Consider the following 27,633-nt stretch of genomic DNA (forward strand, 5'->3'; position numbering starts at 1 on the left):
GAGGAGTGCCAGTGCAGAGTAAGAGGGACAGCTGAGATGTGGCAGAGCGGGGTAATTTCAGGGCTGTGTGGTCTGGCTCGGTAGCGCAGCACAATAGACATTGGGAGAAAGGGGGTGGAATTTGTATGTGTGACCTGCCCCGTGGCTTTCTTGCTGTCTGCATTTATCACATCACGTCACACCCAACAAGACAGCCCCCTCCTCCTGGTTCATTAGGAGATTTGATTCGGCTTGGCTCCTGCTGTCAGCAGCTGTCTGGGGCAAGAGCTTTATGCTCCTGCTCCCTAAGCAGCAACCAGCCTTCAGCCAGCAGCAGAGCTTATTAGAAGAGGCCCCCTGGACCCTTGATTTTCAGCGCACTGGTGGCGGGAAAGAGTTAATACCTCTGGCTTCTTTGCCCCCTGGGCAGCCTCTGGGTGCAGAGGAGGGCAGCTCTGGGCTGTGGGGACTCCCCCCTGAGCTGCTGAGCTACGGCCAGAGGAGCAGGGAAGCACTTAGTGAGGCTGAAGACGAAAGTGCGGGAGGAGTGCCAGGCGAGCTCTGCTCAGGGGCACCTCCTGTATCCTGCCAATGAGGATGGGCGTGCAGACTGTGCCTGGGAGCTGAGCCGCCGCCCGCTGGGTGTAGGCTGCTTCAGTATTTACCGAATGTGACAAGCAGAGAGAAGAGCTTTCGGTGGGGCCGCTTGCTGCCCGGCTCAAGTGGTGGGAGGTGTGTTGTGCATGTATGCAATGTGAATATGTGTGTTTGTGTGCGTGTGTGTGTGCGTGTGCTAATGTGGCTCTGTGTTCCTGCACACATGCCCTTCACCCGCCAAGGATTTGATTGCTAAGAGAAAGATCTACTCTTTCCCCAGAGCTCCTTACCCGCAACCTTTCTGACTATCCCGTTGGCAAAGACCCGCAGGCCATGAGGACTGGTCAAAGACAGTGAGTATTGCTTTGGCTTCTCTCTTTCCTCTCCGGGTGCCCGTGTGGGCTGATTGCATTATCCATATTTAATTAACCTGTCTCTCCATGCATATTGATTGCTTTCTTCCCACTGAGGCTCTTAGTTTCTCTTCCCCTCTTTATAAATCTTTGCTCTCTGCTTTTAACCGTTTTTTCCCCTTGAGTATCCTCGCTTTCCAATGTGTCCCATCCTGTCTGCCCCAGAGTCACCTGTAACTTGATGCCCACTTATTAGGGCACATGTAGCATGGTGCCATCATACCCTCGGCCTTCCTGGGCTCTGAGCAACCCCAAACTCTGTCCCCTAGAAGTCGAGGGCCCAATGGGATAAGAGCCCCTAGGTGCTGGGATGAATGAGAAAGGTGGGGTCAGAGTATCCTGCAGGTTCTTACTTAATCGACTCTAAGTTAATATAAGGGGTGGTGGAAGGGCTGAGGGGCAATGATGGCCAGCGCTGGATTTGGAAGAGAGAGAGAAGCAGACATCTCAGCAGCTCTGGGAAGCCAGCATGGACTAGCAGTGGGATGGGAAAAGCGACAAGGCAGTGACAGGAGACCAGGTGATAACTGCCCCAGGTGACCTTGCCTGCTGTGAATGTGGGTGGTAGCCCCTGGTTCTGCTGAGCCCCAAGGTAATAAAGGAGGCTTCCCGCTCCTCTGGGGCTATATCCCACAGGTCAGAGAAAACGAGGCTAAGGTACCCCAAACAATGATTTCTAGAGACCCTTACAGCTGTAAAGGGCTTTGATTTGCCGACTTCTGGGCAAGCAGGTGTATGCACGGTTAGGACAAAGATTGAGGAAATGTCCTTGCTGTCAGGGAACACAGCCCTGGCTCGGTCTCCCAGAGATGAGCCTTTACACGAAGTCTAACTAAAATTTTCCCCCAGTTTTAACAAAGCAATCTTTTAATTTGATTGATTATAGTATTATTAGAGGAGGTTTTTTCAAAAGTATTTGTGAAATGTTCTAGGTACTATCAAAATAATTTCACCTGCATAGATCGTGTTGGAACCTTATCTATCGACATTAAGTTTCTTTTAAAATAGATTCTATGTTTGGTGTCACGGTTCCCCAGGGGAACCCTTTATTGATGGGCTGCTCTTCTCATGTGTTTCTTCCTATCAGTTTCTTCTGTGGGAACAAAGGGTTTGATGCTCTGAGAATGGGACCCTCAGGAGAGACAGATTATTAGTCTATCAGGCCTCCACCTCAAGACCCCCTTTTCCTGGTGCCCTTCCTGCTTCGGGTCGGGAACAGGCCAGTCTGCAGAATGTGGAAGGTCAGGCAGCCTCCATATGGGCAGGAAAGAGTGACTTGCATATTCATTTCTTCAGCCTGTGCCTGTGATCCCCTCAAAGGAGCAAACCTGAGTGGTGACAGTGCGTGACAAGCCTCCCTTGGAGTTCTTCCAACCTTCCTCCCGCTCACGCCCTCCCCAGGCTCCAGCACTCCCACCTCTGGGACACATTCCCTTGGAGGGAGGTGAGAAGCAGCCAATCAAAGGATTCTGGAGCAAGTGCTGACCACTCCTCCCCGACCCAGGGCTGGCTGGTCACTTGGGTCCCACTCGAGTAAGACACAGAGAACTGTAATTTTTGGCTTGCCACGCCTGTGCTTTCCTCCCCGGGGGCTCGTGTCCCACTTTACGCTGATGGCCAGTGGCTGGGGAAGCAGGACCTCCTGACCAACAGGGAGCAATGTGAAGCCACCCAACAACTGGTCCTGGTTCACCCCCGGTTGGTCACCCTTGCTTGGGACCAGCAGACGTTCATGGGGAACGGGGAGTGTGGGGGGAGGTATTCCGTTGGCAGAAAGTCACCTGCGAGGACTTGTAGTGCAGTCAGATAAGAGAGGGGCCCGCTCTTACAGCAGATTCTTTGATTTTAGGTGAGAGGACGTGAAAGGGTAAACCCCTGTGCCCCGCAGTCTTATCTCCCACCCTGACGTCCCTGCACACCAGCCAGAGGGTTAACCGTAAGCGGGTGCCTGTATGGCCGCTTTACTGATGCCACGCAGGTAACTGATGCGAACCTCTCTTCTCGTCCCTGCCACTTTCCTCTTCCTCCACCTTCCCACCTCCCCTGCTGTCTGAGCCTGCTCCAAGCCTCCTAATGCCGTGGGTGGGCCACTGGCGTCCGTCCCCCAGGCCTCCTGTGTGGACGGCGCTGTCCTTCCCGGGGTGCTCCTTGCAAAGTTGGGGCCTTGCAAGCAGCATCTGCAAGGCCCTCCCGCACTCTGCCGGGACTTATGGGGTGGGACTGTGCATGAGTGTGCATTGAACCATTTAGGGGTCTCTAAATTTCCGGGGTAGAGAAGAAAGATGAGGGCAAGTCTAGTTTTTTTCTTAAGTGACCTTAACCTTTGACTCTTCCTCTGCTCCTGTTATTTCAGGCCTATCTAAAAGGTTAAGTCTCAGACAAGATGGAAAATAGAACTATTTTGCCCCAAAGAATATTTTGTGGAAGATTTTTGCAAACTATTTGGGAGACTTACTGCTGTCTTGGTAACAAGTAGCACACTTTACCCTGATCCCTGCTAAACCTTGTTAAATGGCTTGCATGGATGTGCCGTGTTTTGAAATCCTCTTAATTGCTCTTTAGGGGCATCAACCTGACTCTTCAATGATTGATGTGTCTGAGGCACCAAGGAATGAACCGACTCACTCTAAGTCGGTTCTGGCCTGTGGTGCGGCCTGGGCAGGACCTGCACTTGAATTCATGGAATGTGATGACTCAAGGGCCCTTAATCAGTTGCTGCAATAGCCTAGTGCTGGGGCACCCCGTGATTTGTAACAGTGAGTGGACATGAGATGCTCACTGTCAAGGAAGGGAGAATGGCTGTAGCCAATATTTTGAAATGCCAGGAAATCGATGGCTTCACAAAGCACCTGGCTGAGATGAGCGGTAGGGGCACAGATTGTGCAGAAGAGGAGATATTTCTGAGAACTTGAATGTTCTGGCCTTAAAAGACTCCTCGGAGATGGACTGTGGAGTACAAGTGTTGTCCGTCCCCACCAAATGTAATACCATCCCCGTAGACATTTGTTGGATAAGATTTCTGTGAACAATTACCAGGGTCAGGGATGAAAACCCATTTGAAGTAAAAGAAAGAGCTTGAATTGGATCTAACGTCTCTGCCCAGGTCCAGGATTTGAGAAAATGAAGAAGGGAAAGCCAGGCTGGAAGAACTTCCTTTCAACAAAGAGAATGACATCTTCTAGGACTATTTCCATGGCAAACTGTTACCAGTGTGCATGTGGCAGTCCCCTTTTATCAGTCACTCTTAAGTCCTGATTATCCCAAGCCCCTCCCTCTTAGCTTTACCCTCCATCCGAGGAGTTGCCACGGTTAAAGGCCAGGGGTCAGTAAACTCTGTCAAGAGCCAGGGAGTAAATATTTTTGACTTCATGGGCCATACGGTCTGTGTTGCAACCACCCAACTCTGCCCTTGTGTTCAAAAACAGCTTTAGACAATATGTAAACAAATGGGGTGTTGCATTCCAATAAAACTTTATTTACACAAACATGTATCTTGCAGGGCTGTAGTTTGCCAATCTCGGTGAAAGGTAAAAGTGGCCTAATATTGAGAGTCAGAAAGAGACATTAGCATAATTTCTCATTGGATCTGCCACAACAAATAACTACTAAGTGTCTGGTCCTTAGGAAAATAAAAAATATGAGAAACTTAAGCATGCATGTTACAATTTTAAACATGTTGATTGAGATAAACCAAAATATAAATAGGTGTATGAGAGCTTAGTTAAGTGAAAGTGCTGACAAAGGGCACCCTGGTTCTTAACTGCTGATTGTACCCACAGCTTCTCCCCAACTGTAGGCATCAGTCCTCACTGGTCTGTAGCCATTCATGTATATCCTCAGGTTTGTGGGATTGGTGGGAAGGACCTGAGGTAGAACTGACCTGCCCTGAAGCCCCATACTTTGTCTGTGCTCTGAGATTCTATGACATGCATCCCTGTATCATGCAAGCATCCCTCTGCTCTCCATATGGGTACCACTGGGGCTCTGTAATCAGGAGTTACTGCTGCTGCTACTGCTACTTTGCCCTCCTAGTGGGAGAGCAAAATGTGGATTGTTATTATGTCATCACTGTATTTCCTTTCCCCACAGAGAATCCTAATTTAGAAATTCTTCCAAGCTAACGACCTTCATTGACTTACCATCAACTTGCATGTCAGCTTTAAAAAGCATTAAGCCTCCAGGGGTAGGGGACCTATTACTATTCCGGTAGTCAAGATGGGGAGTGAGTATTGCCCTTGATCCTCTAGGTGTTTCTCCTCTTGTTTATGAGATCTTCAGGAGCCACTTGGGGAAGGAGGGGAAGGGGCAGTGCTGGCTCCTGCCACAGCAATTCCAGGGGCGCCTTATGGGGCTGACAGTTGTTATTATGACAGTTCCCCATCCTGCTGCCCCTGTGCTTGTTGCAGGAACAAAGGGATGAGGACTCGACTGGGATGCCTGTCTCACAAGTCCGACTCGTGTAGTGATTTCACAGCTATTCTTCCCGACAAACCCAACCGTGCTCTAAAGTGAGTAATATGGCCACACAACATTCCCGGGGTGCCGACCATGGGATGCCCACTGTGGGACTATACAGCCTCATCTTCTCTGGTAGATGGCTGAACAGATGAGCCGAGTGACAATAATCTCCTGCCTCTTGGCAGCTCCTTTTATATCTCTGAACATGAATGAAAAAATGTTATATTCCTTTTCGAAGTGTATGGCTTAGCGATCTCAGAATAGGGACCCTCCTTTTTCTCCTAAGAAAACCATATCATGCACCTCCCTTATAAAGCTGCAGTGTAGGATACTTCTTGGTTCTACTTAGTTGTCAATCTGAGTTTCTCAGTTTGGAAACAAATTACTCAAATCTACTCTAAAATTCTGCTTAGGTTCAGAGAATCTGGATTCAGTGCCTATACTGTGTTAAATGATGTCACAGATGGTACCTCATTTAACCCTCACGGGGCTCTGTGATGGGTGCCGTTATTCCCATTACAGATGTGAAGAAACTAAGGTGACAGTAAGAGATGGAGTCAGGAGCTCAGCCTAACTTTTTCTAAGTCCAGTTTCTTTCCACTGTTACTGTGACATGTTAATTAATTAATTAATTAACTAGAAGTATAGTTGGTTTACAGTGACATCTTTATTTTTATTTTTTTAGATTTTTTTTCAGGGGGGGCTTGTGGGATCTTAGTTCCCTGACCAGGAATTGGACCTGGGCCCTCAGCAGTGAAAGCGCAGAGTCTCAGCCACTGGACTGCCAGGGAATTCCCCTACAGTGACATCTTTAAATGATGCACTTTCTTAGTTTTGCTTTTTAGACTGAAAGCCAACATATTAAACTTACAGAATTCCAATCCTGAGATTTTTCCATCAGCTACTTAAGAATATGTACAGTTATAGCAACAGGATTGTAGGAATCCAGGTATGATCTTCATTTGCCCTCCATTGTTTTGATTTATTCTCCTGAGCAAATCTCAGTGGTGGCTGAAGGAGAGGAGGTCGTTCCAGAAATATTCAAGACAGATGTTTCTTCTTTCCTAGGAGACTATCCACAGAAGAAGCTACGAGGTGGGCAGATTCCTTTGACGTGCTTCTCTCCCATAAGTGTAAGTAGAATTCAGTTTTCATCATGTCTCGGCAAATCATTCATTTTGTAAAAGATGCATCAAATACCTGCCATGATCCGGGTACTGTGCCTGGTGTCCAAGACAGCTCCAGTCTCTGCCCTCACAGAGCCTCCTGGCTAGAGGGCCTATAGACAAGAAAACATAATTTAAATGCAGTGGGAAGAGGGGCCTTATTTTGTTTTCTGAGCTGAAAGGATGGTCCCAAGGAGCCTTTGTGTTCTCAGCAACTTTAGCAAGGAAGAATTTGGCTTAGGGGGTTGCAGTGATGTGCTCAATGGGAATGACAGTCTAGATTCCATCCAAAGCTTGTTTTATAAACTGAGATGACCTCCCCCCAAGTCACTGGACAGCCTCAGGTTACTCATCAGTCAAATGAATATTCTGTGCATTTTGTTATTGACTTGAGTTGGCAGAGTTTTGAGTTTTCTTGTCCCTCCTTATTTGGGGGGTTTACTACCCCAGCTGTACTATACCCCTCAACTCCTGACTGGGTACAAGTTTTATTGTACACACTTCTGCTATCCCTTCTCTTCCATTTTCCCCTTTCCTCATCTTGTATGCCTTCTGTTTCCCACAAAGGCAAAAAGAGTTGTGCATTTTGCAGCGTGGGAAGGACATTTTGATGGCAGCCAGACTTTTCAGCTCTTGCTTTTTTCTTATCATAAGCAAGTCCAAGTTCATTGGGCTTTATATCCTAGTGGCATGAAAAACATGAGAGTGGGATAATAGGAGTAAGGAAGTGCCTTTTGAAGAGAAAAGAAGGTTTTACACAGACATTCAGTGTTCCCCATAAATTCATCTTGCTGATTTAGAAGTCCTGATTGATCTGGGAGCAGAAGGGCTTCTTTTAGTTTAGAGCATTGTTTCCACTTACTTGGGGGACATAATTTTTTTGTTTTTTGGTTTTTTTTACATCTTTATGGGAGTATAATTGCTTTACAATGGTGTGTTAGTTTCTGCTTTCTAACAAAGTGAATCAGTTATACATATACATATATCCCCATATCTCCTCCCTCTTGCGTCTCCCTCCCTCCCACCCTCCCTATCCCACCCCTCCAGGCGGTCACAAATTTTGATACAACAAAGTGAAGGTCATTGGCTGGTACTCACACTTGTGTTCTCGATTTTGACCTAGCTTGGCTACCAGATAGTTGATGGCCTTGATGGAGTCCCTCAGTCTTCAGAAAATGTCTCTAGAAGTGATTTTGCTTTCATCTGAATGAGCAGTTCCCTCTTACTATGCCCCTCATCCTAGTACTAATTAACGAATGCTTTTGACTAGATTTTAAAACGAAATGCAAAATTTAAGAATAAGCACATATTGTAGCAAGTGGTTTTGTGAGACAAATAGTCATTTTAGTGTTCTGTGGATTACACTTAGGAAAGAAAATAAAGCAGAAGAGATACAGCACATATAACATATGGCTATACCCCCAAACAGCAAACTTCTGCGGTGAATCTGCCGAGGTAATGGAATATGTACGATAGTACTTAGGATTTGATAGTTTTTTTGTGGTTTTTTTTTGCGGTACGTGGGCCTCTCACTGTTGTGGCCTCTCCCATTGTGGAGCACAGGCTCCGGACACGTAGGCTCAGCGGCCATGGCTCAAGGGCCCAGCCGCTCTGCGGCATGTGGGACCTTCCCGGACCGGGGCACGAACCCATGTCCCCTGCATCAGCAGGCGGACTCTCAACCACTGCGCCACCAGGGAAGCCCTGATAGCGTTTTTTATAGGGCGATTCTGACTTATTTTCTGGAATCACATCAGGCTAAACAAGTGTCACTATCAATTTACACTTTCTTTTCCGGCTGGATTTGATTCAAGGTCATCTTGAAGTTTGGTTTCTATTTCAGCCTCATGATTGACTCAGTTTAAGTCACTGAGGCCGTTTCCTCATTCTTAAATGGGGATGGAAATGCCTGTGTGCTACCTGTCACCTGGGTGTGAGAATCTTCAATCTTCACAACTTTAGATTATTTTGGGTTCTCTATGCAAAGGTGTTTTGTAAGAATATGGTGGAATTTTTCAAAAATGATGCTTGTATTTCTCAAATGAAAAATAACTGTGGCTTGAGAATAAAATTGCAAGTTTCTCTGCCAACGATTAACATGAAGCATTTATAGACAGAGTTTATGATGGTAAAATTAGTGGATGGAAGCTTACGGTATGTTTGGATTGCTGCAGTGGCAAGACCCGGTGATTTAGAGGTTTAACTGTATTTGTTTGACTCAGTGACTTTTAGAGCTAAAGACACTTAGTTCTGCTTCTATTGGGGGTGCTTTGGGTTTCCAGGAATACAATCACAATTTTCTGAGTTGGGGATTCCACTAAGGGGTGTTACAAGCCAACACCAGATTGCTTCGCTTCTTTGTAAAAAAAAAACAAACAAAAAAAAACAGTACAGAAATAAGCATTTTGAACTTTGAAGTTCTGTGCTCCTTCTTGGAGTCTGATGCTCATTTTTATTTCTGTTTAGTACGGAAAAAAAAAAGCCAATGGAGTGAATGTCTTTGAGAAGCAAGGGGCTTTTATTCAGGGGCCTCTGGCAGAATTGCAAGGTTCCCGTGAAGCTGTGGAGGGTCAGAGCCCAGCCTACCTCCAAGAGTGTTGACAGGGCTTCCCTGGTGGTGCAGTGGTTGAGAGTCTGCCTGCCGATGCAGGGGACACGGGTTTGTGCCCCGGTCCGGGAGGATCCCACACGCCACGGAGCGGCTGGGCCCGTGAGCCATGGCCACTGAGCCTGCGCGTCCGGAGCCTGTGCTCCGCAACGGGAGAGGCCACAGCAGTGAGAGGCCTGCGTACCGCCAAAAAAAAAAAAAAAAAAGTGTTGACAACTTTCTGCAAGTCTAATTAATTTGGGTTAGTACTGTGACTCAGTTGGGGCTGATTAAGCTTTTCCAAAGGGATTACATGTGTGCTGGTCTCTTTCGAGGGACAGCAGTATCAGAGGTGTGCAGGGCTTTCAATTAAAACAACAAAGTGTCCTAAAAGAAGGGAGAATGACTGAACGACTGGGCTACGGAAAAACGTGTGTTAGTCTAGAGCCCACTCCCTGGTAATTCTCCAGGCAGCTGTCCTCCCTGAGTTTTCTATTTCGGAAAATTCAGATAATTGTTCTTGCTCCCATTCTCAGTTTACAGAGCATCTCTGCCTGCTCTGCCTGGATGTTTAGGGCACTCATTTACTCTAAAAATGGTGTCCTGAGTCTTCATTACAGACAAAATCTATGCTAAGCAGCTGATGCGAGAGGGACCCCAAGATGAACCGGACAGTCCTTCCCTGGTGGAGAATGCAGGTTTCTGAGAAAACAGACATAGATACAGATAACACAAGAAATAAGGCCACGTGCTAAGACTAGGGGGCCTCAAGATTTCAAATAGAATCCTGACATGCAGTGTTCCTCTTAAATGCCACCTTGTCGATGTTAGTAGTCCTCACCGATCCGGAGCAGAAGGGCTGCTTTTGGTTTAGAGCATTGTTCCATTTAATCGGGGAGTGTACTTCTGCAGAATTAAGAACGCTGACTGGTAGTCAGACCTCTTGATTTTGACCCAGCTCTGCTGCTAAATAGCTGGGCAGCCCTGATGGAGTCCTTCAGTGTCTTGGAAAATCTGTCTCCTCATCTCTACAGTGAAGGATCTGGATCCAAGGGGGCTGGATTGAGTTCTGCCCTATTGTTCTAGGATGCTATCTGTAGCAACCACCAGGATTGGCAGTCACTAGTCACCTACGGCAGGTGGTTTGAGTCCACGCTGCCTGCAGGGTTATGTAAAACTGCTTGAGAGCTGAAATGGCTTGAGCAACCAGATGAGAGGCGAAGGTACCTGTGTTATGAAGCTTTCTCCTCTCCTTGGCAGGATCCCACTGGGCAGGGATGCACCTCGTGGGTTCAAATCTCAGGAAAAAAAGAAAGCAACTTTTACTATTTTTTCGAATAAAAAAATCTGGAACGTAAATATTTGGGGAGGAATTTTATTTCCAATTACATTTGCTTAACAAGTGCAGTGCAGAGCTAAAGACGCACCCGTGGAGGTCTGGGAGATAACCACTTGCTAAGTGCTCTTTTTTTTTTCCTTTTTTTATTTTAACTAACAAATGAAAAATGAAATTGAAAGTGCTGATGGCTTCATTAGATAGGGAGGGATTTCTAATGTGTGTTAATTTGGCATCTTTCTCCTGTTCATCCAGTGACAATTATAGACTTGCTGTCTCTGTGTGTGCACCTAGTCTGTCCCCAAGGGCATGTGTGTGTGCGCCCACCTCTGCAGTTCATACTCGGGAGAATGAAGGCTCCCAGCTTGTGGGAAATCTTTTCTGACAGGTGGCTGGAGAGCACAAAATTTTGCGTCTTCTGCTTTCATTCCTCATGAGGTTCAGGCATATGCTTGTTATTTGTCCAGCTTTTAGTAGGACGTTCAGTCCTTAACTCTGAATCAATTCTCCCTCCTTCCCTCTGCCTCTCCCTCGTTTCTTTGTTTTAGTTTTTGGGGTTTTTTTTGACGTAAAAGTTGAAATTCATTCCAGTTTTAAGGTGAAGGTGTAGACAGGGTTTCTTCCCTCTTTCCTTCAGCCTGATCCCCCACCGGGATGACAGAGCGCCTCACCCTGGGCCTCCATGTGGTCCTTAGCTTTGTTTCATTGTTTGCAGCGCATGGAGGGTCCAGGCTGACCTGTCCCCGCCAGGCCAAGGGAAGGCTAGGTTCATGGAATAGTGTAATTGAAAGCTGTTTTACATTTGCAGAGTTAATATTCATCTCTGAGCAAAAGAGAGCAGTAAAGAAGCTTTTAATTTAAAAAACATTAGCCCCTTTGAGATAATGATTGAGATATAGAAAAATAGAATGAAGTGACCTGGTCACATAGCAACCAAGCAGAAAACCCCACACAAGCAAACACTAAAATTATCAGCTCATGAAATTCCTTACTTGTTCATGCAAATGGTCTTTAGCTCTAGAAGGTACCGTTTAATAAAACAGATTTCCACCTGTCACACAGCGCTCCTCACATCCCTCTGCAAGCCGAAAGGTTCTAGAACAGTGTTACTCAAAGTGGGATCCAAGGAAGGCAGCACCAGCAGCTGATGAGCCGATGGGAGCCTGTGAGAAATGGAAATTCTTGGGTCCATCTCATACCTATTGAATCAGAATCTCTGGGAGTGGGGACCAGCAGTCTGGTTTTGCTCAAGCCCCCCAGTAATGTTGATGTGCAATGAAGCTTGAGAAACACTGCTCTAAAACACAAGTATGGGAAACTATGAACCTGGAGCCTCCTGGTGGGGCAGGTGGTCTGTGCTTTCGAAGAAACACACTAAAGACTGTACTGCCGTTCTCCAAAGTTCTCAGGCAGCGCATCCCTTCAACGGGACATCGTCCATATATTGCAGAGTCCACATATGTAGCAGGCGTGGTGGAGAGTGTTCACAGTAAATAAACAAATATGGCAGGTGTGCTTTCTGGATAAAGTGAGGATAAAAGTTAGAAAGAGATACTCGAACTAGAGATGGTTAGAAAAGAAACTTCTCCTCCTCCTTGCCACCCTCTCTATATTGCTATAATTTTTATTTGCACCCAGGAACATGGATGCATTTAGCCTTTATAGAAGGAGTGCCAAGAATATCTAAGGCAGCTATTAAAAACTTGTTGAAAAAGGTTTGAATGAAAGCATTTGGACACGTGTTCTCTTGCTTACCAGCTGTGACCTTTGGTAAATTATGTAAACTCTATAAACCTCACATTCCTCATCTGTAAAAGGGGAATGCTTAGACTCACCTTGTAGAGTTGTTGCAAGGATTAAATGTGACTACGGTTGTGAAATGCTAAGCATGATGACTGGTACGTGGTGGGGGGCTCCACGAAGGATAAATATTCTTATTATTTTTATTATAACCCAACATTAAATTCATTGAGAACACATGCATTTCATGAATCCTATATGCTAGAGATGGTGTCAGCTTCTTGATCCCATAGGCAGCTTGAGGTTGAACTCTGGGGGTAGGGTGGGGTTCACGTTAGCATCACCAGTGGACTTATTCCAATTTCATAATACCTCACCCCCTTTGCCACATGAGGTTGTGGCATGCCTTCTTCATACTGTCCCAACTTCCCCTCAATGTATGTGAGAGCATCCATCTGGGATGTAGTTTTTTTTTTTTTTTTTTTTTTGGGGGGGGTACGCGGGCCTCTCACTGTTGCGGCCTCTCCCGTTGTGGAGCACAGGCTCCAGACGCGCAGGCTCAGCGGCCATGGCTCACGGGCCCAGCCGCTCCGCGGCATGTGGGATCTTCCCGGACCCGGGCATGAACCCGTGTCCCCTGCAACGGCAGGCGGACTCTCAACCACTGCGCCACCAGGGAAGCCCTGGGATGTAGTTTTTAAAAGCCCAGTAGGTGAATCTGGTATGTTTCCTCTTTGAGAGTCCCTGCAGTGTTGTTATATCAAACCAACCAGAAAAACATTCCTAAACACTTAATTTTTGAAATCTTTTAGGCTCTGGACTGGTGTACATGGGATTTAATAATACTTCTCTTGTTTTAAAGGAGTCATTTGTGAATGCTAAACTTTCACCCTATTTGGGGCACATCTCCTTTGTCAGTCCTTTAATAAAATACCCCTTGCCAATTTCTTATAATAGTTGCAGATACAGGCTCTACCACGTTTTTTCTGTTACTTGACTCAGTTTCTGCTTGGTAAAATAAGAAGGAACATTGGACTAGGAGTTGTAAGACCCAGTCTCTCCTTCCTCTTCTGTGACCACATCCTAGGAATAAGAAGCCATGCAACCCCAGGTCTTCACCATTTCCTTGTGTTCCGTGTAGGGCTGGATCATAGGATGTCCCATGTCTTTCCTGACTCAAAGAGTCTAGCAACCAAGTCCTACTACTATCATAATCTATCATCTTGCTATATATATACTAACAAAGTAGAGATCATTGAAGAAAACTACGCGAATCACAAGACTGAAGTACAATTAGCATACTAATTGCTTGCCAGTAAATGTCAGTAACTGGAAATAGTTTGTTCTCTAAATAATCTTCCTACCTAAATCTTCTTAGCCCCAGTTATTTGCTTAAAAACCTTCATTTTATAGGTAACATAAAAGAAAGGCTTTGATACTGGTGCTATTCTCATCACAAATTTCAAATTAGTGAGCTTAGTTTTGAATCAAAGAGGTTTTGACTTCATCATTAGTATATGTATCCTAGATTTTATGAATGTATTTTCCTCTCCTCTCCTTTGTCTGACCTTGGATCCATTAACCAGCTTATTTTTTCCCAATTGATCAGGGATGCAAGAGGACTCTGGTCTTTGGGACTACACTTTAGCAAACAGAAAGCTAAAAAAAAAAAAAAAAAAAAAAAATCATTCTTGTGATCTTCTTTTTTTCCAAGCCTGGGAACTGAACTAGGCTCAAGCCCACCCCCAGTGCCAGCTAAATCAGGGCTCCTGGACCTTGAACTGTTACCTAAGCCACCCTCCCTGCTGCACCAGCTGCACTGCTCATTCATAGTGACCCAGTTTCTTTTCTTATGTAAGCACCCTGCATCAAAGAACTAGAGGGAGGATGCCGGCAGCAGGCAGCGTGTGCGGCCACGGGAGTGTTCTTGCAGATGCTGTGCATGCTCGGGAGGATGCCAAAATTCTGTCCAGTGTTCCAGGAATTCTGGACACCATCCTTTCCTTTCCTGCGACTCAATAGACACTAATCTCAAAAATGTCTGATGTTCTTAGTGTCTTGACTTAGAAGGTCATACAGAGAAAGCCAAAGTGAAATGAAAATGAAATGAAAAAAAAAAAAAGTCAGATCCTCCCGTTTCTCTCTCATTCTCCTGAACGGTTGCTCACCCATCGTCTTTAAGTTACCAGGGTCGTTTTTTGATATTAGGCATGTTATGTTCTGTCCAATGATTCCTTAAGTCAGCAAAGTACAGGAATAATGATCACAAACGCATGTAGAGCAATCACTGTCTTAGTGTCAGGCTCTGAATGCTGTTTACATATATTAACTCACCTCATTCCCACGGCCCCATGGGGGAAGTACTGTTAGCATCTGCATTTCACAGAGGAGAGAACTGAGGCACAGAGAGGTTAAGCATCTTGCTCAAGGTCACACAGAGCCAGGACACAGTCCCAGGCAGAATAGCTTCAGGGGTCAGAGAGAAATCACTCTCCAGCAGCCTGGAATCTGTGGGGGTGGTGGAGGGGGGACTCTACTTCTCTGAGTATTGGGGAGGGATCTGAGTCTGGGATACCCCAGGGGGGTGAGTGGGTAAGGGCGGGTGGATGGTGCATGGCAGGTGTGGGCAAAGGAAGCACAGCTAACAAAGCAGCTCACTCTGAGAGATGCCAGTAGATGCTGATGAGCCTTTCAGAGATGAACGGGCACCCTGCATTTTAACCAACTACAGTTTATGGACAAGCAGAAGGGAAGGAGAGGGTCCTGGTGGAGAGAAGGGGAAAAATGGAAGGAGGAGTGAAAAGGGACGGAGGACAGAAGAAAAGGGAGAAGAGTGGGGAAAGATGCTGAGGAGTTTAGGGAGAGGACCAGACAAAAGGCTTGCTGGGAGGAGGTGGGAGGTGATAGAAGGGGGAGGAAAAGATGTAGACGGGAAGAAGGAATCCTGCTGTAGCCTCATACAATTCCTCTGCTAGGTCACATGAGCAGGAAAGTTGGGCCAGGCTGGGGACTAGTGGTCTGTACACAGAGGCCCGCTGCGGCCATCTGCTCTGGGGCAGGGGAGGGGCTCCTGCAGCCACGGGGCGGTGGAGGGGAGCTTCCACCCCATCTCACTTCCATTGTTCCGGGACGAAGTTTCTCTTTGCACAGTGACCCTCCACCCTGCCTTGCTCAGAGCCGGCCCTGGGAATATGAAAGGATGGGGAGAGAGGCTGAGGGGGAGGGCAAGCAGAGGAGGAGGGCTGTGATCCCCACGGTCTGTGCAGGCCTCCATGAGGTTTTCAGTGAGTCCAGACCCTCCTAGGCCTTTCTCCCCTCCTTCCTCATCTCTCCTCAAGCTCTTCCCTTGAAATCTTGGTAAATTTCAAGTGCTACATTTTGATTTGTTTGCCCTCCCACTCCCTCTGAAGCCTGCCCTGGAAATGCAGGCAAACACAGTTTGGATCAAGGCTGCCCGTGACAGGATGCACCTTTACAAGGTCACTCAGCTGTGCTTTGTTAGAGTGTCCCCGGGCCAGGGTGGGGGAGTATGCCTGTCTGCTCTCTGAGGTGCCCCTGCATCCTGGGAGGGACACGTAGGGTGGGTATCAGAGCTGCGGGAAAGAAGAGAGTTTAGACAGATTCCAGGTTATGAGTGGTACCTAATGGCCTCCATTGTCACCACAGAGGAGGTGATGGCAGGTGTTGTCCTGCCGGAGAATCTCCAGCTCTGTGAGCCAGATGGTGTGTTGGCCCTGCTGTGGCGTACTTTCAGCATACTGTCTGATTTGGGGTTATTGTCCACTCCTCCTTTGGAGGAAGTGATAACGTGGGGCCTGCCAATGGTCACCAGAGGAGAGACAGGCGGAGTGGGCTCTGAAGTCACGTAGATGTGTGTGTAAATCCACCTCCCACCCCTTACTGTCTAAGGGACCACAGACGTTTCACTTAAACTCTCCAAGGTGAGAAAGCCTTGGGCTTTGAGATGTTAAGGTGTTTTCCCAAGGTCACACAGGATTCAAACGCAGGCTGTCTGACTCCAGAACCTCTGCCTTGATAATAGGGTTGGTGTAAGGGTTACGTGAGTTGATATGTAGATTGGATACCATAGAACTTGGCCTGGGGTAAGTCCTTGATGTATAATGTGATGAGGAGGAGGAGGAGGATGGAAAACCATCGTCTGAGAGCTGTGTGTGATGCAGCCACATCAAGGTTGTGATGGGGGCACAGAGCAGGGCACTAACCCTACCTGGGAGAGTCCATGGGATCCACCTCCCTCCCTTTCCAGGTGAGGACGCTGAGACTCAGTGAGGTTGAATATGCTAATGATGGGCAGCCTGCCTGTGATCAGAACTGGTGCTTCTGGCTGAGACAGTGGTGCTCCCGTCCCAGGCGGGATGGGCAGGGTCAGTAGGCTGCCTCAACGGAGCTGCCAGACGATTGCAATCTGAGTATGAGCTCACCACACATTTTACTCCAAACCCCCATCCCCACTGAGTCAGGCTGAGCTGCTGTAATTCAGTTGGATGCTACTGCCCATGCCCATCCTTTTTTTTTTTTTTTTTGCGGTATGCGGGCCTCTCACTGTTGTGGCCTCTCCCGTTGTGGAGCACAGGCTCCGGACGCACAGGCTCAGTGGCCATGGCTCACGGGCCCAGCCACTCTGCGGCATGTGGGATCTTCCCGGACCGGGGCACGAACCTGTGTCCCCTGCATCGGCAGGCGGACTCTCAACCACTGCGCCACCAGGGAAGCCTCCTGTGCCCATTCTTATCTTTATGTTGTTCTACTCTCCGATACTCCTCTGCCTCCCTTGGTGACTTTTTTCATTTCCTCCCCACCTCATCTGTTGCCATCATTCCTGGAAATGTCGTCACTATTGTGTTGTTGCTTGAGGCCTCCTTGTCTTGTGCTGTGCAATGGCTCTCCCTCCCCGGCTCTCCAGTCATCACTGGCGAAGGCGTCCCTCGGGCCCCACTGTTGTGCAGAGCTGGAGAGTGGACCACTGTCTCACATAAGAATGCTGGCTCTGCAGCTTGGCATCCTTGCCACTTGCTAACTGTGTGACCATTGGCAAGCTACTTCACTTCTCTAAGTTTCATTTTTCTCTACTGCGAAATGGTGAAACTATCAGGACCTAGGCTGTGGACGTGCCACGAGGCTCACAATGCATTTGGTGCTGTGCCTGGCCCAAAGTGACTGCTCAGTACCTATTTGCAGTGGTTATTTTAAAAATGCCTTCTCTAACTTCAACTTTTCTTTACCTCCAGCCTGGCCTCTTCCTTTTTTAGTGTCCCAACTGCTGGTGCCTTCCTGCTCTCCAGGTTCCATTTGCCAGCCTGGAGCTGATGCTCCTGTTTCTCTCTCTTTTTTAAATTTATTTATTTTTGGCTGTACTGGGTCTTCATTGCTGCGCACGGGCAGTTGCGGCGAGTGGGGGCTACTCTTTGTTGCGCTGCATGGGCTTCTTATTGCAGTGGCTTCTCTTGTTTTGGAGCACAGCCTCTAGGTGCTCGGGCTTCAGTAGTTGTGGCATGCGGGCTCAGTAGTTGTGGCTCGCGGGCTCTAGAGCGCAGACACAATAGTTGTGGCACATGGGCTTAGTTGCTCCGCGGCATGTGGGATCTTCCTGGATCGGGGATCGAACCCGTGTCACCTGCATTGGCAGGCAGATTCTTAACCACTGCGCCAGCAGGGAAGTCCCTATGCTCCTGTCTCTGAATGACGGGCACACCCCAAAACTAAAAGGTCTTGCTTCTTTCCTGGTGCATCGTAACACTCTCCAGGAACTGAAATCTAGGTCTTCATAATGGTTTGCCTATTTCCTACCAGGGTCCTATTCTTTTTTCCAGAGTAGCTGTTCCCAGACTCTTTTCACTCTCATAGGTGTCCCCACCACAATACATACTACATTTGTAATTATTCAATTAATTATTTTAAATGATTGCTTAATGTCTGTTACACTAGACTAGCTTGCAAGTTCTGTGAGGTGGTGACTTTATATGATTTGATTCTACCGTATCTCCAAAATCTGGCACGTGGAGGCAGACCACCTGCAGGGCCTTCATCCCAAATTAATAAAGAAGATCAAAGCTGTTCAACTGGGCTTCCCTGGTGGCGCAGTGGTTGAGAGTCCGCCTGCCGATGCAGGGGACACGGGTTCGTGCCCCGGTCCGGGAGGATCCCACATGCCGCGGAGCGGCTGGGCCCGTGAGCCATGGCCGCTGAGCCTGCACGTCCGGAGCCTGTGCTCCACAACGGGAGAGGCCACAACAGTGAGAGGCCCGCATACCAAAAAAAAAAAAAGCTGTTCAACAGTGATGCATCTCAAATATGTCCCTTCCTGGACCATTTCTCTCTATCTCCATCTGCTCCCCTCTCTTTCTCTACTTTTGACTTTCAGGAAGTCAAGTTCATCCACTTCTTCTTGAACCCTTTCTTTCTCTAGAATCTGCCTTTACCAGATACTGTTCTTTTGCCCCTTTAATTGCTCTCTTCCCTTGCTCTTTCCTTTCTCCTTGCAAACACACCTGGAAAGATATTGCTTCAGAGTCATGTGGACGGTAGGGAAACTTGGCTGTTCTTGCCAGCTGTGGACTGGAAAATTTATCTGACTTCGTAAGTTTTAGTTTCTTCCTGTGGAAAATGAGAGTGGATCATTTGTGCTATCTATGGATCAGCACTGCTGTGAAAATAAATTGAGCTGCTGTTTGTACAATCTCCAGCAAAAAGCATGGCATATAGTAAATAAATAAAACTCCCTGCCCCAGATCCTAAAGAAATAAATAAAAACTGTATCATTTCCATTCCCTACCACTTTCTTCAGCTAATATCAGATGGGAACTCCTTCAACATCCTGCACCCAAACTAGAAAGTTTCCTGCATCCACATGCAGCCTTTCCTCTTTTTCTCCATCACAATGCCGTTCTCAGACCTATTTCTCCTACCTTCCTGGAGGCAGCATTTTATCAATGAAACTTTCTTTTCGTTAACTTCAACTCCTCCCGCTCAACAAGTCTTTTCTGGCCAGATCAACGTTTAATCATACCCAAGCCTATCTTACAAAAACCCCATGACATACAGACACACACAGACACACAGACACACACACACACAGACACACACACACCCCAGACCTCTTTCCTGACTTCTTTTTTCCCTCCAGCTGTGCTGTCTGATCTCTCTACCCTGCTTCTTGCAAGAGGCATCGGAATTCATTGTTTCAACCTCCTCCCCCCTCATTCCCCACTATACTTACCACAATGTGACTGGGGCTCTCATCACACCACGAGGACGGTTCTTGCCAGTGGTTGCGGAATCTTGTCGCCGAGTCTAAAGACCACCGCTTCTCAGACCGTATCTAGCTTGACCTCCGGGTAGCGCTGGACACAGTGGCCACTTCCTACCTGAAATGTTCCCTTCCCTGGCCTTTTGGAACGCCGTGTTATCCTTCTGTCTCTGGCTCTTTCACAGGCCTCTTGGTGTATGGCTATCCTACAGGTAGGCTCAATAATTTTAGCATTACTATTATTATTATTAAACACTAGTCTTACTAAACTATTTCTGGTTACTCAAATAAACCTTTCTTAATTGTAGGCCTCCGTGCCTGTGGTTCCCCCTTTCTGCAAGTCTCTTCTTCCTCTTTCCCTTCCTTTTTCACTTAGCTTCCTTCTCCTCAGCTTCACATCTCAGCCGAGAAGATTCTTCCTCCTATAAGACTTCCCTCTCCTCCTCAGCTCTGGCTCAGGCGCCCCCCCTGGGTACTTTCACAGCCACCTACGCTTTCCTTAGCATATCACTTATCATCTATACCATAATTACCGTAATTATGTTATCTTGGCTCAAATTGCTCTTTTACTGAAAGTTTTGTGAGCACTTAGCTGTGCCTGTGCTTTGTGCCCAGGCTCCTAGCAGAATGCCTGGGTCACATAATGGGTGAATGAATGAATGAATGAATGAATGGAGATGGCCTTACTGCTGTGTTGGATTGGTAGTTAGGCTATCTTACGTTTGTTGTTGTTGTTGTTGTTGTTTTTGTGGTACGCGGGTCTCTCACTGTTGTGGCCTCTCCCATTGCGGAGCACAGGCTCCGGACGCGCAGGCTCAGCGGCCATGGCTCACAGGCCCAGCCGCTCCGCGGCATGTGGGATCCTCCCGGACTGGGGCACGAACCCATGTCCCCTGCATCGACAGGCGGACTCTCAACCACTGCGCCACCAGGGAAGACCTATCTTACGTTTTTAAATGCTGCATATTATTACTTGTGTGAACTCAGCCAATCCACTTCACTAAGCATGTGTCCTCATCTATAAAGTGGGAAGAAGTAAAGCAACGTTCCTGAGGGTCCTCTGCAGGTGTTATCTCCTCTAATCCACACAAAGACCCAGCAAAGCTGAGATCTGATGCAAGGAGATAATGTCTGTACCTTGGGTAGGGTGAGGCCACACAGTTTCCCTAGCAGGGTGATCTTCAGTAATAGCATCGAGGAAGGCAGAGAGGTAATTTTCTCGATCTCAGCTTGCTCACAAGCACCCATTTTTGCTTGATGGAAAGCACAACAAAATCTAACACAAACAACAAACAAAGTTTTCAATTCAAAGAATTTAGCCTCGTCTGGTTTAAAAACAACAGGCTCTTCAGAGTCACTCTTCTGAGTCACTTTACATTTGCCCCTTTAGATAGACGCATAGTGTTTTAGGGTTCCCCCAGCCCCGCACCTTTTCCTTCCCACACCCTGACCGCAGCGGGAAGGCAGCAGGGGAGGACCTCTGGCCCATGTCCTCTCTGTGTCATGGATCGTGTCCCTGGCTCTTGTCACGTGTGGATTGGTCATTGCTCCGAGGCCACGTTGAGGAAGCAGCCCCGCCCACGCCCCTTGGTTCTCCCGGGCACTGAGTCTCCTCAGAGGCTTCCGCAGCTGCAGGTGGTTTTCCCTCCCACCTCTGCCTGTAGCCTCTGACAGGCATGCTAGCTCTCAAACCCCTGTTCTTTTAGAGCCTGAGGAAACTTCTAGAGCTCCTCTAGGAGAACTTGGAGGAGACAAGACATGGCAAAAAGAGCACCCACGAGGGATTTTATGGACAGCGATTTTATGATTTGTTCTCTGATGTATCCCAAGATTTTGAACAGTACTTTGTTCATGAGTAGTTTTTTTTTTTTTTAAGAAGATGTTGGGGGTAGGAGTTTATTAATTAATTTATTTATTTTTGCTGTGTTGCATCTTCGTTTCTGTGCGAGGGCTTTCTCCAGCCGTGGCAAGCGGGGGCCACTCTTCATCGAGGTGCGCGGGCCTCTCACTATGGCGGCCTCTCGTTGCGGAGCACAGGCTCCAGACGCGCAGGCTCAGTAGTTGTGGCTCACGGGCCTAGTTGCTCCGCGGCATGTGGGATTCTCCCAGCCCAGGGCTTGAACCCGTGTCCCCTGCATTAGCAGGCAGATTCTCAACCACTGCGCCACCAGGGAAGCCCCTCCCCTTTTTTTTAAATTGTTGAATTGAATGAATGCTTTTCAGAACATCTCTCTGCCTAATTAGTGCCACGCCACTGCTTCACACTCACTTTGATTCTTAATTTATCTTGGATTTCTATGCCCTCCTCTCAGGGTTTTGAACCCAGTGCAGGAATGAGGGGCAGTGGGGCACTGAGCAGACCTTTCATATGAGTCTAAACTGTGTTACTCTCCTCCTGCCTGGCACAGGGACAGTTTTATTTCCATCCTGCTTGATGGGAAACAACCTTATATCATATTCTGCTTTCTCCAGACTCCTTGTCTTACTGTTAAGGTGACCATGTGTCCTGGTTTTTGCCTGTGGTGGTCATGGTTTATGTCTGTTGTCCCTGTGTAATTAACAGAAGTGGCCCCCTTGACTCCCAGAAATGTCCTGGCTGGGGTGATAAATTTCACGGCCACCCCTACTTTTGTTAAACACTTTAAGCTCAGGCTTCCAAACTTAGATTTCTTTGTGATTTAAGGTTTAGCTTTGGGATTTTCATCAACACCCTTTTCTCTCCCAAGTTCCTGGCTCTTATAATTAAAAGTCTTGACTTTTATAACTATGGTTCTAGTGTGGGCATTAAGATGTCTATTTTGAAAGATAAACAGTGACTTTTTAATTAGGAGAAATAAAAATGTTTCAGAAAAGTAAAAACAAACAGTTAAATATGTCAACCACATGGCACCATCAATCCATGGAATGATGGTGGACAGTGCCCGGGCCTAGCACCTATGGATGGACCTTCGATGCTCAGGGGAGTCCATCACCCAGAATTAAGAACTGTTAACATATTGTCCTTCTACTAAATTTTAGAAAAGAAATAAAACATTATAGCCAGAGTCTTTTTTTTTAATTAATTAATTTTATTTATTTATTATTTTTGGCTGCATTGGGTCTTCGTTGCTGCGCATGGACTTCTCATTGTCGTGGCTTCCCTTGTTATGGAGCATGGGTTCTAGGTTCGCGGGCTTCAGTAGTTGTGGCACGTGGGCTCAGTAGTTGTGGCTCGCAGGCTCTAGAGTGCAGGCTGAGTAGTTATGGCGCACTGGCTTAGTTGCTCCGCGGGATGTGGGATCTTCCCGGACCAGGGCTTGAACCCGTGTCCCCTGCATTGGCAGGTGGATTTTAAACTACTGCACCACCAGGGAAGCCCTCAGCCAGAGTCATTTTTAACCAATGCAGTCACTCCTTTATTTTAGGCTGTATCTGCCCTTCCTCTGAGGACAGTTGGTAGAAAGCTACAGCTCTTATTTGATTTGAGGAGCATGTGTTAAGGGTTAAGATAATTTATCAAAACTATTTTAAAATAAAAACATCAGCTGAATGCATAGGCTATCAATGAATGTTGTTTCCCTTTCCAAATCTATGTGATAACCCTGCTCATCTTATTCCGATTGGAAGCTCTGTTTGGCAGTATGCATGACATTGATTAAGAAAAATGCAGGGCTTCCCTGGTGGCACAGTGGTTGAGAGTCTGCCTGCCGATGCAGGGGACACGGGTTTGTGCCCTGGTCCGGGAAGATCCCACATGCCGCGGAGCGACTAGGCCTGTGAGCCATGGCTGCTGAGCCTGCACGTCCGGAGCCTGTGCTCCACAACAGGAGAGGCCACAACAGTGAGAGGCCCGCGTACCGCAAAAAAAAAAAAAAAAAAAAAAAAAGAAAGAAAAATGCAAGGATAATCATTAAATCATTTAGTAGAAAAATTATAATTAATCTTAATTAAAATGTATAATTTGATAGGCAAGATCTTTTAAAATAAAGCATCCATGGAATTAATCATTAAAATATGGGGCCTCAAAAGTTTTTTAAAAGAGGCTGAGAACCCCTTCCATATAACAGAATGGTTTTACAGACTGCATTTCAGTGGGTGTTTACTTTCAGACATTTTTCTGATAATAGTGAAGGATCTGACCTGAGGCATTCACTCCCTCCCACCCCCCATCAGTTTGTCTTGTGACAGATTGTTTTTTCAGGTTGGTTGACTTGGATTGGTGCAGGGAATGGATTACGTATATTACTTTGGCCTCATTAGAAACACAGGCTCACCAGTAGTCCCAGGGGACAGCCAACTCTGCATTAGGGGACAGGCAGTCACCACCGAGGGCTGATTAGAAGTGACCAGGCCTTCCCATAGTCATTATTCCTATGGCTTCCTAAACATTTCTCCAGAATATCACTATGATCCTTGAATGAGAAGCATGGCTTGCCTCTGACGGTACCTGTGTGTTTAAGAGAATGGAGTCTTTAAGAGGATGTGGAGGAGAGCAGTGCGGGCTGGACAATCAGGGCCACTCTTGTGTTATGACTACCTTTCTTTCTTCTACAGTTCTCGGACTTAAGCCTCTTCCTATTTCTCTTCCTTTCCACTTCCCTCCGCGTCCACAGATGGGGTGGCTGCGTTCCGCGCCTTCCTGAAGACGGAGTTCAGTGAAGAGAACCTGGAGTTCTGGTTGGCCTGTGAGGAGTTCAAGAAGACCAGGTCAACTGCAAAACTGGTCTCCAAGGCCCATAGGATCTTTGAAGAGTTTGTGGATGTGCAGGCTCCACGGGAGGTGTGTTGGCGGTGGGGTCTTGTCAGACCTCCATCCATTGCTCTCTCTCCTTGCTGGGGTTTGAGCCAGGTTTGATGGGGACTTTCTTCTGAAATGAACCTCACTGCTCTGATGGCTCTTGATACAAAAGGGATCACTTTTAAGTTGCAAAGCCCAGGGATTCTATAAAAAGGAGCTCTATTGGGAGTATTTTAGCTGTCTCTCAGTTAAACATGTGCCAGCAGGAGCTGTGTTTCTATAGGGATCCTGCAAGATAGATGCCAGTAAATTCATGTTAGTTTTCCTAGTGGAAGGCAGCATGACTTGATGGAATGAGCATGTACTTTGGAATCTTGTTCCAATATCAGCTCCACGACTTACTCGTTGTGTGATCTTGGTCAAGTTACCTGGTCTCTCTGAATCACATTTTCCCCAATGTAAAAGGCTATAATATCACCTTTCAAGATCACTCTGAGTATTAGGAGTCAAACACCTATTCAATATTTGTCACTGCTTATTAATGAGTAATTATAGTCATTTATATTATTTTATGATCATTTATTATAATTACTTATAATAATAATATGAATTTCTATGTACTGCTATTCTGAGCTATAAAACAGAGTTTTACCTGGGAGAGTTTTATAGGAGACAAATATTTTTTGTCTATGAGTTTAGGTGCATTCTATACCTAAAACTCTTCAATTATGCTTTGACTTGGGATGCAGGAGGTCTTCGGCCAGTGGCCAGAATGCTGCAGGCTCCTTATAAATGTGGTTGGAACAGAGATGTACATTCTAAACATAGTCTTTCTCCCTGGGGTATTTATTTCCTTAGCAGCTGAGAAAGGACAAAAGAGCAAGCTTACTTTAGGGAACACACATTAATGCTTGTCTCTGGTTTAACTCTGCCTGACATTGCAAAGACCCATGGATTAAGAGTTGAGTAATTTTGGGTTTTGCCTTGGCTGTTACTAACTTTCCATAGTAAATTAGACCAGCTTTTTAGTATCCCTTTTCTTCAGTATCTTTATCTATAAATTGGAATGAAGAATATCTGGTCTTCAGACCTCACAGGGTTCTTCCTGGGATCAAGAGGGATGACCTTCAGGAAAGCAGTTTGAAAAGCATGAATAACCTTACATATTTAAGATGCTGTCATTAATAATTAGTATATATTAATAATTGGCCCTTGAGGGCCTGTGACCGTGCTCTCTGTTTGTGTCTCCAGGTAAACATAGACTTCCAGACCCGAGAAGCCACAAGGAAGAACATGCAAGAACCATCCCTGACTTGCTTTGACCAAGCCCAGGGAAAAGTACACAGTCTCATGGAGAAAGACTCTTACCCCCGGTTCCTGAGGTCCAAAATGTACTTAGATTTGCTGTCCCAAAGCCAGAGGCGGCTCAGTTAGACCTCAGATGGGGACTCTTGGAGATCACCGGCTTTCCCCTCCCCTTGCTGCCAAGACCATATTCTAATGTGAAATGTCATAGGTGTTCAAAAGCAGTGGCATTTAGGTTGGGAGCCCAGGAGTGAGGAAGGGATGAAGGGCCATTCCAAAGTATGATCCAGCCACCAGAGCTCGGACTCTATTCCATTAACCCATGTTTGTGTTTCGGTTAGTGGTAGTACCTTGTCGCTGTCACCCTTCTCTGGGTCGGCAACTTGCCCTCCATAATGCCTTGGGTCATCTCCACTAAGAAGGCAGATATACCATGCTGGGCTAATCTGTAAATAATGCAAATGCAATTTCCACCACTTCCACACCCTCCTCAGTTAGGACTCTCGACTCTCTAACTTGTCCTGTACTCTTGTGTGGAAGAGCTAGAAGATTCTGGCTTACGTTTGTGATTTGCCGTCACAATGTAATAGCTGGTCCCGCGTGCTGGGGACCTCACGGTTTCGGAGAGAGAGGTCTCGGTGGAATCCCAGGTTTCTGGCACTGTCATGTGATAGGTGGCCTCTGAGAGAAGGGGCACACTGCATGGAGTTGGCTGTTTCTTCCGTTTGCATAAGACCAGTGTCACTGTCCATCTCAGCCTAGGAAATTCACAAGACTCCCATACCCTTGCAATTCCAGAAAGGGTCTTGGGAGATGTCCTTCACCACTTCTGATGTGGAGCTGCTATTGAGAAAGAGACAGCTTGCAAGTCTTCCTCAGTTCTACCAAGAGGTTTTCCAGAAGTTGAATGAGCAGGGAATGTAGCACCAGTAGATTTTTGTGCAGTGGGCCACCATATAACCTCTCTGTTGCTTTATGTATTCTCTGCCCTCACCTCCCTGTGGTATCACACATCACGGATCTCTTAGAGTGACGGATGGCTCGGTAAAGGGAGGTGAATTCCCTTAGCATGGACAGCTCTCACAGTGCCTAATTCTCTTCCTGTCTCTCCCTCTTCCCCGTTCATGCAGGTCATGTAATTCCGATGGGGGAGAATGGGAACTTAGGCTGTAATTCTCTTTCCAGCTTGCTTCCTGAGAGCATGCTTTTTTAGAAAGGTTCCTCTCGTGAGGGCCATCTTGGTTGATCAGCAGCTTCCTTCTTGACTTTTTGGGATTGAACGTGGAACAAGAGGTGAGGCTAAGAAGATCACTGTGAACATCTGGTTGTAGAGAACCTTCCTAAGATGTCTTCATGGTATCCCGGTGCTGCTCTTGTAAATACATCAGGAAACTTTTCCCTGGAGGATGAGCAAGACACAGGAAACTTACTCCAGCTGCCCGGGAAAAAGCTGACTTTGGCCCAAGACTGCAGTGATGAGGAGATGAATCCTCAGCAGAGAGACCAGAAAGTGGAAGAGGAGCCTGGGAGAGGCTGGTCTCTGGGTGGACTGAATCACAGAGAACGTGCTGGAGGTACTATTGGGGCAACTCACAGCCGGTGGATTTGGATTCACTGCAGATCTCCAAAACTTTCAGCTTGACTAAATGAAACAGCACACGATTAGGTGTAAGCTCTGGAATGCAGATGATTGAAAACTGGGCTGAAGCAGTCTCCTCGTGTAGCGGGGATGAGCCTTTTTAGATGTGCGGGCGTTCCAGTGCTTGCGTTCCTGTCCAGTAACTTTATGAATCTCTTCCTTCCTTGGCTGCAGCTAGACAAGGCCAAGAAGGCTCTTGGGTCCCACGGGCTGTTAGGGTCCGCTGCCCCGCCCTGTATCTGTGAGTATCTGTTAGTGAGAGCTGACGTGTCTGTCAAACCGTCGAGGAGAGAGAGAACACAGGCCTCCTGAAGAGACCTGTGGAATTTCACGTTCAAGAACTCTGCAGCCTCATGTGGGTGTTCCTAGTTAGATCAGGTAGTATTCCCCCGCCCCCCACTGGTGAAAAACCATCCTTAGTTTAAGCTG

General features: G+C 47.0%; 1 protein-coding gene across 2 annotated transcripts; it reads left to right on the top strand.

Moving 5' to 3' along the window:
- Nucleotides 1-909: 909 nt before the first annotated feature.
- RGS8 (regulator of G protein signaling 8) lies at nucleotides 910-25,694 on the top strand (the record flags this gene model as incomplete). 2 transcript variants are annotated; one of them, XM_079696954.1, is made up of 5 exons in its annotated part: nucleotides 910-929; nucleotides 5,396-5,497; nucleotides 6,516-6,580; nucleotides 24,136-24,302; nucleotides 25,512-25,694. In XM_079696954.1, 5 exons carry the CDS (start codon nucleotides 910-912, stop codon nucleotides 25,692-25,694), a joined length of 537 nt encoding a protein of 178 aa, XP_079553080.1. The 2 variants fall into 2 exon arrangements, with proteins under 2 accessions (XP_079553080.1, XP_079553079.1); XM_079696953.1 differs by lacking the exon at nucleotides 910-929 and adding an exon at nucleotides 2,942-2,967.
- Nucleotides 25,695-27,633: the final 1,939 nt, after the last annotated feature.

This window comes from Hyperoodon ampullatus, assembly GCF_949752795.1.
Source record: "Hyperoodon ampullatus genome assembly, chromosome: 2".
Taxonomy (NCBI): Eukaryota; Metazoa; Chordata; class Mammalia; order Artiodactyla; family Ziphiidae; genus Hyperoodon; species Hyperoodon ampullatus.